The sequence below is a fragment of the Echeneis naucrates genome, chromosome 13 (genome assembly GCF_900963305.1).
Source record: "Echeneis naucrates chromosome 13, fEcheNa1.1, whole genome shotgun sequence".
In the NCBI taxonomy this organism is placed as follows: Eukaryota; Metazoa; Chordata; class Actinopteri; order Carangiformes; family Echeneidae; genus Echeneis; species Echeneis naucrates.
This window is the reverse complement of record NC_042523.1, coordinates 10,754,992-10,767,761: the sequence shown is the minus strand read 5'-3', so window position 1 is coordinate 10,767,761 and position 12,770 is coordinate 10,754,992. Positions and strand designations below refer to the sequence as shown.

Genomic DNA, 12,770 nt, shown 5'->3' with positions numbered 1-12,770 from the left:
TTGATAAATGAATAAAAAAAAAAAAAACAACATAAAAAGCCAAGTATTTAAATGATCATTAATTCTAACAGAATACATCTTAAGGAAACAGTCTTATGGTAACAAAACAATGAAATGGTGCAATAAAATGATATCAAAATTACTTTGGCAAGTTGGTTGATTTGATTTTTATGTGCATCAGAGAATAATGTGCCATTTCAGAACCAACACTAAACCATCTGGCGCATCCTTGTTGCCATTTAACCTCAACAGAAGTTTTTGTCTCGGCTGTCAAATGACGAAGGAAGACTTGTGGCGAAAATGGCCCTGTGAATATTTGAGAATTACAAAATTAGTACATGCCAAACTTCTCCTTTAACAATTCCTTTTTGTTTATAGTAAATAACACACATTAAATGCAGCGTATATTTTGCAGGTTTTGTTTACCTCGTCTGCATCACCATAATCAACACCATCATTCTGTTCTGACCAGTTGTAGCTGAAATAAATAAAGTGATACATAACAAAATAAGGATAAAATAAGTTTAGAATATTACAGATTCTCCATATTCAGATATGTAGTTTATACTCACTTATTTTCATTGTGGCCTTTTTTGTGGAAGCATCCAAGTTTAAGGAAATTACAGATGGAAATAGTCAAACCAAAGAATGCAACCACTCCACCAAAGCATTTCAGGAAAATCCCAAGTATGTCCACATCATCTGTAACAGAACACAGAGATGATAACTTAATAGATATAGGTGGTCTGAGAGATATCAGTACTATATATGTATGTTTATATATATATATCTGGTGTTGTGTTTTAGTTTCTAATCTGTGTCATAACACTTTCTCCATGTCAGTGTCACACACATATATATTTATTATCATTATTACAATTTTTTTTTTTTTTTTCAGTTCATGAAATCATAACACTAATCATTCAATGGTTTAACTGACCACCATAAGAATGATATTGAGTTTAATGATCAAATGTTTTCAGCAACATATCAAGAAAAGACATCAAAAGATTTTTGCTAGCAGCTTAAAAACTTCAAATCATTATGAAGAAAAAAAAAAATACTTATTAAGTTGCTGCATTCTGCTGCATTGCAGCTTTATCGATATCCGATGCTAAAATACCACATGATCACATTAAGTGATCATATAAGACAGCCTTTTATAAAGCCATTATGTGAAACATCTTTTCACGGATGGAAAAATTTGCTCATTTCGACACTTCTGAAACTATGTAGCAGTATCATTAAAAGCTTTATGTAACACATACTGTTAACCACAAGTAAAAGGTTTGCTCAATATATTGTTTACAACAGAAAACTGATGTGTTCTTCTATTCCCTCCTTATATCTACTGTAAAAAAAAATTTTTTCTATCCTGTTTTGTATTTAAAATTCATGCTTAGGAATGAAACATAACAATTGTCAGCAGTATGTCTCAGCATACAAACTCTCTACAAAGGAAGTCTGTCTGAGTTGACTGACTTAGCCGCTGGGTTTGAGTAGTGTGAACAAACAGGCCATCTCTTTTCTCAGGAAGTAATTCCTTCAAAACTGGACACATTCACATGTCACTCACAGACTTCCATCATTTGTGGGCTACACTGTGCATTTCCCACATCATTCTTTGCTTGGCAGTAGTACTCCCCTGCGTCCTCCTTCCTCGCTCTTCGAAATTTCTGAGAAGAGATTTTTATAGAATATTCAGTGCATTTACACACAGCTGCATTGTCAACAAAATGCTTTCAGATGTCTGATTGCCTTTAGTTGTTGTTGTTTAGTCTCATTTTACTATACAGCCATGAAATGTGTTAAGCAACATGATTTAAGCTCATATTACCTTTTTTTTTACCAATTCATTGTGTTTATGAGGTGAATCTTTACATAGCACCCTGGCTTTGATGTAGAATTATGTTCCATTTATAGTGTATGCCAATTTATGGTGAAGGTTCCTCACTGACTGTCGTTTCAAGTATGGATTAATCCTGATGATAATCCTTAGTCGAACAATGGTTAAGGGTTTATTTGGATTAAGCTGTTTCCAGTAGATGGGCAGTGTTAGCACTGTTGCCCCACAATAAGAAGGTTGTGGGTTTGGTTTCCAGCCTGGGTCTTTTTGTTGCATGTTCTCCCTGTGCCTGTGTGGGTTTCCTTCGGATCCTCTGGTTTTCTTCCACCGTCCAAAGACATCATGTTTTGGTTAATTGATGACTATCTCTGTGTGTCACCCCTGTGGGTGCACCCCACCCTCGGCTAGTGTGAGCTGTGATTGGCTCCAGCACCAAGGGGGTAGACAGTGAATGAATGTTTCCAGTAGTGCCACTGAAAGTTCTTGATGCTTGAGTTAAATTAACAAACACAACTGTCAGTCTATTACTTCCTCTTGGTTGAAAACAAACACAATAGGAAGAAGAAGGTCATTTCTAATAATATAACTATAATCCACATTTATAAATAAAATAAACTAGTGATAAACAGTAATAAATTAGCTTGTCTTTCTTACCAGGCTTCCAGTGTCAGGGTTGATGATGTAAGAAGAGTTGATAAACTTCAGGCTGTTTTTGGGGTCCTGAGGAAGTTCCTCGTTGTTGTGGAACCAGTGGTACTGAGGAGCAGGGAAGCCCTCGTTCTCCAGACATTGCAGCTCTGTTGATGTTCCCACAGTGACTGACTCTGGCACGCTGCACTGAGGTACAACAGGTTTCACTGCACACACAGACAAACTTCAGTGAGAAACAGTTGTGGGTTTTTGGTTTTTTTTGTTTTTTGTTTTTTTTTTAAATCAAATTTACAAGACAATGTGACTGCCAGATGTTTTGGTTATAAATATTATGATTAATATTTTGATGCATAAAATATCAAAATATGACACCATTACAAGGTAACAGACCCTGAAGTAATGATGCAAAAAAATGGTTGACCTTTTGCAGAATGTACTTATTTTCTTCTGGCTGAGTTATATGAGAACATTCATACCACTCTCATGCCTGTACAGTAAATATTAAGAGACATCCAGAAGATTTTAGATTAGCATAACGACTGGAAACAATAGTTATAAAGATTATTTTGCACTTTTCAAAACTAAATATGCAAAGTGCTCCAGAAAAATAAAATCTAAAAATTATTATTCTGTAACAAAAAACAAGAGGAACAGGAGCAACTAAAAACGAACTCAAACATTAACAGAAAAAGGATAGGCTACTTAAAATGGGAGAAATGTGAATCCCACAAAGTTTTTGTTTTGTTTTGTTTTTTTTTTGTATTCATTTTTTTCTTTTTCCTCAAACTGGATAATCTATTAGCAAGAAGTAAATTACTTGAAATCTTTAGGGAACAAGGGCATTCCTTTGTTGCTCCTTCTTCATTAGAACAGAAATATCTGGTAGACATGGGCTGGCTGAACTGAGAATCTGTAATTTTGAAATTACAAATATCGAATCGATAATGACTAAGATTAAAAATTGACTCAATAATTCTACAGAGGGACCACTTTGACTGGTGAGAAGACCAAACATCACAGATGAACAAAACTTGAGGAAGCCACTCTATGCAACACAAAATAGTCCCTTTGGACAGGGTTGAGCTATTTGTCTCATCTTGTTTTGTCCACAAAGAAAATAAACATAAACAAATAAATATATAAAAAATTTAAAGTAAAAATTCACAACCTCCAACCCACGGCTAAAATATTTTTCAGTCAAATCAAAGGAACTAAATTTTTGATTTTTTTAAGTGCAGTGTTCTTCTTTTAACCCACAAGAATGTAAATCTAAATGCACAGTAGTCATCAGTCATCAGTGGAAATGTATCCCAACAAACTATCTGTCCACCATACCTCTCACAGCAAGGCTAATAAGTATCTCATCAAAATCCCTTTGATCATCGATGGCAGCCACTTCACAGCGGTATTCTGCAGTGTCTGACCGAGTGGCGTTGAAGATCAGAATGTTGGCTGGCTCTCTGAGCTTAGCTCTGTGCTCCAAATCCCCTTTACAGAGAGAAAAAGCACTTTACAATTGCTCATTCAAATACACAGCATGACTTCACAGCTCAAAAACTGATTTCAGCGCCAAGTTCTTTCAAGGTACCATTCATTCAGCCAAGCTTCAAGTCCTGAGACATTGCTTTGAAATGCTGAGGTCTGATAGCTGAGTAGGTTTTCAAATAGGAGTTTCCAAGCGGTTTACCTGCTATCTTGTTCTGAAAGTACACATAGCTGGGGGCACCGTTTTTAATCTTTTTCCATTCAATCCTTGGGTTGTTTGTTGAGATGGACTCTATTAAACAGGTCAGTTCGATGGCTGTGAAGGAAACAGAATCCATTATAGCAGGAGTAAGGTAATTCAACCCACGAAGGGAAAAGCTATTTTGGCTAAATAGGTTGGAGTGATTCTCCTGGAACTTACGCTCAAATTCGTTTGCCCACACAACCTTGTCTGTGGTTCGAAGGGTTACCCCAACTGATACTGGGATGTGGCCTGTGGAGGGAAAAAGAGGAAGAAAATACTAAATGCTGAGTAACCCTGATGGCATACACAAGCTATTTCATTAGCAGGCACTATCTTCTGGGCATGCTGCCTAATAAATAATGGATTAGAGAGTTAAATATAGAAAGTAAGAGAGTGTGAGAGGCCTGGGATTAGTTTTAGGGTAAACATATCTTATTTATTAATTCCCATTTCTGTTTGAGACGATTAACACCTGGGGCCAAATGTCTGAAGCAGTACCTTTTTAATCAACATGAGCACTGCAAATTTACTGCGTTTTTTATATAAACTGCAAGTAGAAATATTCTGTCTTCAGTGTTCGAAATGATTCTTGTGGTTAACCAGGCAATAATAAGAAAGGAGTGTTCAATTTCTGCTGCAAAAAAATAAAATAAAATAATGTAAAATGAAATAATAGTAATGATGATACAGTCGTGACTAAATATTTGCACTCTCGAACATGTTATTGTTTGGCTTTGTTCCAGCACACTGCCTTTAGAATGAGACCCTGACTGAGGTTAAAGTGCTGACTTTCAGCTTCTCAGCATTTTTGTTCATGGGTGTTTCCATACATACTGAAGAGCCAGTGTGGGAGGCTTTCTGCACATGGTCACTACAGAGTTAGAATAATACAGCAGTTCAAGACAAGCTGACAAACAAGGCAACCAAGGCTTTTTTTGAAGTAAAGCCAATGTGTTTTAATTAATGAAAACCAAGACCAAGCACAAATGGGATGTGGAAAAAGTCAAATATCAAGAAAGAACTTGGGTCTTTGTGCCAAGATAAGCTAACCAACTGTTGGGTTTAGCTAAAAAACCAACTAGCCTAATATCTTATCTAATGCTTTGCAAGAAAGTGAACAGAAAGTCCAAAATGTCAAACTGTTCCATTAATTTATTACCAACAACTCCCAGATTCTAAAACAAGTCTTACATTTCAAAACATTATAAAAACAAAGAAAAGAAAGACAATGTTGACTGCCTCTAAATTCTAACCATTGATTTCCATGTAGGCAACAGGGAAGCAGCTTCCTCTTAAAAAACAAAAACAAGACTCTTGTTGGCTCTCAGTGAAAAACCAATGGCATTACTTTGTATTTAGTTCTGGCAGGTCTTTGTTGCCCTCTGTTTCACTACTATCTGAAATCGAATGCCCCCCTTTACTGTGTTTTCTGTTTTATGATTTTATTTTTATGTGGGATAGATAAAACAATGAGAAATAAAAAGGCAGCATAATTGCCATTGTCAAGTTTTCCATTTAATTATAACAGTAAATGTATAAGTAAAAAGCAACACAGAAAAATGTGCATTGTATTTTATTTTATCTCCATGTTACATTTATTTGCATTAAGCATTTAAAATAAAGTATACAAGACTCAATGCAAAATGCTCCTGAAACATATCAAATCTTAAGACTGCAGTCTTCTTGCAGCACTGTACATTGATCTGGCAAAGATTTTCAAGGAATGATACAAAGTAAATTTTTAAACAAGGGATCTGCTAATTATTCATGATGACTTCATTTTAATTATGGTATGTATTTTAGTTTAGCACAACCTAATATGATGCGCAAACACTTGACATGTAGAGGTTTACTGGGAACAAAAGCTATCAAAGATAGGGACAATGGATAAGGTGTAGCATGAGTACCATAAAAAATATCTAAATATCAACATATGTACCTTCATCATCTCATGTTTGTGTGATAACAGGCCTCTGAGTAATGGCGCAGAGCATTACAGAACAGTTTTTCGCTGACAAACCACATACCAAACTGTTATATAAAGGCCACACACCCGAAGACATTACAAGGTAAACAAGCTTTTTCACTAAACTGCTGTGACACAAATTTACACAGAGATGCACACAATAAATAATTTATCAAAATCCACAAACAAAACACATTCAGAAACACCAAAATAGCTTCACAATGGGAATGCGTTTATATTCAAAACATATTTAATCAGCATCAGTTTTTCCCTCTGGCACAAACAACACAAGATATACTTATTTTAAGTTCTTTGCTTGAGTGAACTCCTTAAAGCAATTAGTGTTATTTTGTAAATGTCAGACTTTAATGGCAAGAGGCACAATTCACAAGTTTTGTAAAAATTAGGCCAGTACAATGCCAACTTGAGCGGAAAATGGGCTAGTATAGAGGGGGAGGGGATGTACAATGTCAAATATGGAACATGAGAAAATTACAATTTCAGATGTAGACAGAATCTATGTATTGCTAAAAGGCTTAAAAGGCATGTTTTCACATTCCACTGGTACCCTACACTCAAACAATTGTCTCTGTGCCACCTCCAAATGTTGTAATTGCTGGGTACACATGCAATTAACAGCCCCATGCTGAGTAATGAAGGCATTCACTCCCTGTGTGGGCAGTATGAAGGCTTTCAAATGAAGTAGACAATAGTAGTCATCACAGCAGGCTTTGAATACAGCATGGCATTGACTCCCACTTGCCTGAGGTATTCTGACTACCTCTGAAGTATTTAGTCAAAGCAACCTTGCACACTAGTGACCCTGAGATGCTCTGTACAATTTGGGGTCAAAGCATATCACTGATGTTCAGGCTGAAAGTGATGCAAACATGGATCTTGCCAAAGCATCTGGCCATATATAAGCACAGCTGCAGACACTGATGACATCTGACTCCTAGGTCTCAGCTTCCATCTCTGTTCCTGACTTTCCCACCCTGTGCATCATGGGCTATTTTTACCCCAGCAGTGAGTGACTGGACATCCTGAGAGACACAAGGAGAGCCTGTCCAACAAATACTCCCTCGACATATGCACATTCTGCGCCCTCAGCCTTAAAGCTAGGCTTTGAACTGCTGACTAAGATGTTTATGCTTCTCCTTTTTGACTAAAACTGCAGAGTTCATTTCAGAGATTACATCATGATAGTGTGTAATATATTAGTCCAATTGTTTTTTTGTTTGGAAAGCATGATGTAACTCTGATAAAAGGTCCTTGGAGACAACCTTAATGGATGTCACCCTACCCTTATTCCTTTGGCCAAAGATGTCCAAAGGATAAGCAACTATCTTTATTTTTTGCAGTACATAACTGATAATGCACTTAACTGATGTTTTGGTTACCCACAACCACAATATCAGGGGAATACAAATTCAAAATGAGTGTAGCAACTGCACAGTGGGGTACACTGATACATTATTTGGTTTAAGAGTCGTTTCATCTCTACCAAAACAAAATAAAAAGTAGGCCGTGGGAAAGAATAACCACAGTTAATTAACATGTCAATGTGTTACTAATTACAAAAACAAGCTTAAAATAAAAGCATTTAGACAACAATGCTTGTTCCCCCTGTGACACAATGTAGGCCGAGGAAAAAACTATATTTTTGAATTATGAAAATAATCTCAATGTAGGGTGGAATGCAAACAGAGGCTCCTTTTTAATCCCTCTGTTACTGTAATGCACGGACAAAGTAGGTCTAGTCTCTTCTGAGAGAAATGCTCTTAAATAGCCACATTCTACAATCCTCTTATGGACTAAGTGAAAACAACAACCCATCCCATCCCTGCAACAGAAAGTTGTTGATCCAGTCCTTCTATAAAAGGCCTTTTTTCCAGACATTCCGATGTTGTTGCTGCAAATACGCTGAAGGCAGAGTTAGTGGAGAAGACAGAAGACCAACGTCGGATGAGATTCACAGCATACTGGAGTCGCTGTGTAATATTAATTAATTACACCAGAAGATTAGGTGGACGGTCATGTCAGAGATAGTTGTGGGAAATGTAAGAAAGGGACAAATAAACTGTACTTTGCCCTTGTTTTTTCTAACAATGCTGGTTATGAATCCCCACACTGCAGGATCCCAGAGTGGGTTCGGGTGAAGAAAGACAGTGATATAATTTAATTGCAGAGGGTTTAACCTCAGCGGTCCCACCAGACTGCATGAAGCGAAAAATGATAAAAGATACCAAATGTAATGGGCTGTGTTTTTAGGGAAAAGTACACAGCAAATGCACGCTATTTTCATGTGATAGAATGGTGCGTTTATAAAAAAAAAACAAAACATGAGGGTTTGTATATTTCACTCAACAACTAGAAAATAAATGAGGCTGGGTAATGTAATTTTTTGTATATAAACAGACTAGAGTTCCACCATCTCAAATATGAAGAACTTAATTAAAATGAGATAAATTGATTAATAACTCGCTTCAATTGACTAGAAAAATGTCTTAAATTAGATTTTGATACTGTCAATGTAAAATCCCACAGAGCTTTAGTAAGTTTTATTAAATTATCTTTATTAAGATAATTTTACAACATAATCAAAACCAGAGGAAGAAGGCAGATTTATTTTTTTCTTCTTGGAAATTGTTTAATTTTAATTAAATGAACTCATGTGCCTCAGCTATAAGCAGCACAAACTAAAGTACAAGAATTACAATGTACCTTCATTATTTAAACCAAAGGGTAGTCTAAAAGAAAAGGGTAGAATTCTCAAACATTTGTCTGAAAACATGAATGCTACTATACTTGTGAGCTACAAGGTCCGACCTATTTCAGAACTACAAACGTGTCAACAATCTAATAAATTTAAGCTTTGCCTGTCAGCCATTTAGTCACTCGATTCATACTTGAGGGCCTGGGTCAAAAGTTCAACACTTACTGATGTTATCAGCCATTTGTAACTTAACCACTGCCAATTTTCTCTTCGCAGCGGCAGGGTGACCTCACAGTAAATGCACATGAGTGTGGAAACAACATTTCACCTACCACCAGTAACATTAATAAACCTAAAGCTCCAGCTGTTTTCAGAGGAAACATCATGAGACTCCTCAACTATGCAACCTATGACCAACTACATTTTCCTCAACCTGCAGCACTGGTAAGGCCACATCCACCAGCATCAATCACTGCATGGTAATCAAAGGCCAACACATAGTCATATCTACTTGGACTCAAGATGGTTAGGAAAATGGTATTTGAATTTTGAATCTGAGCAGCTCCAACTGGTAGCACAACTGAAAAGATCAGTTAATACATTTGAATTGGCACAATATTTACCAGTTAATAATGACTGAATAACTGAATAATCATGGGAGTAATTTTCAAGTTAAAATGTACTTTTTTCAGCTTTGCAAACATGACAGTACTGTTTTATATCATCGTATATTGAATATGCTTGGGTTTATGACTGTGAGCCAAACAAAGTTGATTTTCTTTAGATCATCTTTCAATTATCACATTATTATCTGACCTTTAAATTATAAATTAGCGCAATAGTTGGCTGATTAAACATATTAATTAAAAGCAGTTAGATTGGGATGAACTATCAAAAGAGAGGAGATGGATGATCTGAGGGGTAGTCAGATGTAAGGCCATGCCTTGCCTTATAAGAATTTTTTAATCAATTCAATAAGTAGCTGCCAGTGTTTTTAAAGATTTAAAAATTGCCATGATGTGTGCTCTCCCTCTGGTCTTGCCAGAACTTTGGCTGCAGTATTTTGAATTAACTGCAGCTTGTTTACGGTACTTTGTGGAAGGCCAGTGAGAAGAGCATTACAGTCTAGCCTGCTAGTTAAAGGCATGCATTAGTCTTTCAGTGTTGCTAAGAGAGAGAAACAGCTTCACTTTGCCAATGTTCTTGAGATGGTAAATCGCTGTCCTGCTAGCATTGCATATGTCTGGTTTGAAAGTAAAATCAGAGCCAAATACAAACCCTAAATTCCCTGCATCTTGGCTCAGGTTCAAGTTCAAGTGTGTGCAACTTGGAGATCGGTTTCTCTTTCTGAGATTTTGGGCCGATGACAATTACTTTTGTTCTGTCCTTTTTGAGCTGAAAGAAGTTCTGTGACATACAGGACATTTAAAATACAGTTAAAAAGTGAGTCAATTGGCTGCCCAAGGGTAGACAAATGTACAAATTAAAAAGTAAGAAACACTTTCAGTCAAGGTATCGATCCTTGCGTTGCCCGACAGGCAATCTCTTAATATCTTGAGTACTAATGGGTTATTGTACCTAAAACTTTCTTCCGCTATCAATCAAACAGAATCTGGTGGTTAATAGTATCAAAGGTAGCACTGAGGTCATGCAGTAACAGAACTTATGATTTAGTTTTGTCAAGGTTTGTTCTATTATCATTTTGTACTTTTAAATGGGCTGTATCTGTGCCGTGATGTGTCCTTAAATCTGGCTGAAAGTTTACTACTGAAATTGGCCTGTAGTTACACTGCAGTAAAATATCTAGGCTCCCTTTTTTAAAATAGGTCTATTTAAGAACAACTTTTAAATCCATGGGGAATATACCAAGCTGACAAGAGTGATTTACTATTGCAAGGATGTCTTAAGATACAGCAGTAAAAATGAATTTAAAAGGGGTTTTGGAACGAGATCAGGGAACAGGGAACATGTGGAGGGTTTTAGTTCTCTTACCACTTTCCTCAGTGTCATTATCAGTGATATGCATTTTAGTTCCAGTAATTTTCCAAGGAAAAATTTTAAACATTGCCAAAAATTCTCAAATTCAAGCCTTTTATTCTTTATCATGGGGAACTGAATATCTCTCAACATGAATCACATTTGACTGAGAATTTGTGATGGTCATTTTTTGCTGAGTTTTTTTTTTTTTCTTTTAGCAATTTTTACTTTAAACAAAACAAAAAAAAAAAAAAAAATGAAAAAATGAAAATAATTAACAAATGACTGCGATTGCCTATGAATTTCCCATCCTCTGATCAACCGGTGAATTGATGAATCATTTCAACACCAAACTGGTGGCTGGTTTTCGGGCACTTGAGGAATCAATGAAACCACCATGGACTGTATTGTCAGGGGTCAGACTGAGAAGCGAATGTTTGCTCAGGCGTTTAATAGAGTCTGTACTGGCAACCTAAAGGTTGTTATTAATGGCTTGAAACTGATCTGCAAAGCATTAGGTCTTAAAACCACAATAAAGCCATTAGTTACAGGTCGCACAGCCTTTATAAAGCATCCCTATTCTGACAAATTCAACATGGTCTGTGATGTAGGGTGGCTGGTGTGCAGCAGGCACAGACATGCTGAGGATGGTTTCTGAGATGCTCTCACAGGCCTGTGCTTTGTTGCACCTCTCATGAGTACCGTCAGGTTCAGGTCTGATGCCCTGAGCTGTGTTTGCCCTTTATCTCGTCCAGAGTAACATCTGCTTTGTTGTTGTCATTTTGGACGTTTCCTCTAAATGTCTCCCTCCATGACAAGAAAACATAACATTGAGGAAATGAGGCGACACTGGACGGCTGCTCCGCGTCCTCTTTCCGCTAACATCCGTTACCATTTACGGACAAACGTTACAAACGTCCGGAGACTCTTCAGCTGGGACACGACATTTATCAGAAAAGGGGAGAAATCCGTAACCCCAGCGGTAACACGAGGGTCGACGTTTCTGGACGAATACCAGCAGGTTTATGCCGAGCTAACGTCTGCTTTACCTTTAGCACTGACGGCTCTCATTAACTAACTTAACACCAGCCGCTCCTCCTCCTGAGCACACAGTAGCGAGGACAAAATGAAGGGGGGGGGGAATAACTCACCGAGGCTGGTGTAAAGAACAAAACATGCCACGAGTCGGACCATCGCCATCTTGCAGCGTCTCATTAGCCGGTGACAGCAGCCCACAGTCAGCACCTCGGAGGTATGAGAACGGGAGGAGAGCGCTGCAGACTGCTGGATGTTGCCATCGATGAGTTTCCATAGCTACAGGAGCGAGGGAGGGAGGGGGCGGGGCCGAACATGAGCTCTGGATGAACCCGGGGTGTCGTGGGAAAGAGGCAGCGTCCACCCTCTAGTGGCCATAGTTTTCTGTTCAAGTGCTATTTTTCAATTTGTCAGCCAATTAAAAAATGGAGTTGTCAGTCATTTTAAAGTATCTTACTCTTCAAACCGTGCGGTAATGCTCAACATTCATGGGCTCCTCTGGGTGATTCCTACCAATCAGGTTTTATTTTTTTTATCTCAAAAATTAAAAACAAAAAATCCAATTTAATTTTAGATAGTGCTCATATTTTGCGTTGAAGTGAAAGTAAAAAATTATCTCTGTAACTGATACGGCTTTGTTTTGAGAAAAATGTTTTAGTTGTTTTTCTTTTAATGCATGGCTTGTGTTTTCATCATTCAATACAATGTCCTTACATAATACAACATATTTGCAGATCAAACTAGTGCTTACCAATCTCTTTTTCTTGTGACTCATTAGAAATTATGTTTATGAGCTACTGGTTGTTGCAAAGACATTTTCCTCTTCTAACTTCTCTGTCTTCACAATTTG

General features: G+C 37.2%; 1 protein-coding gene across 1 annotated transcript; it reads right to left on the bottom strand.

The window, feature by feature from the left end:
- Nucleotides 1–208: 208 nt before the first annotated feature.
- Nucleotides 209–12,100, bottom strand: jam3a (junctional adhesion molecule 3a). The gene is made up of 9 exons (XM_029518173.1): nt 12,037–12,100; nt 4,404–4,475; nt 4,185–4,298; nt 3,833–3,985; nt 2,501–2,703; nt 1,577–1,676; nt 573–702; nt 427–478; nt 209–306 (listed from the first exon to the last, which is right to left on the bottom strand). The coding sequence occupies exons 1-9, from the start codon at nt 12,098–12,100 to the stop codon at nt 271–273; spliced, it is 924 nt and encodes a 307-aa protein (XP_029374033.1). The 3' UTR covers nt 209–270.
- Between the last annotated feature and the right edge of the window lie 670 nt (nt 12,101–12,770).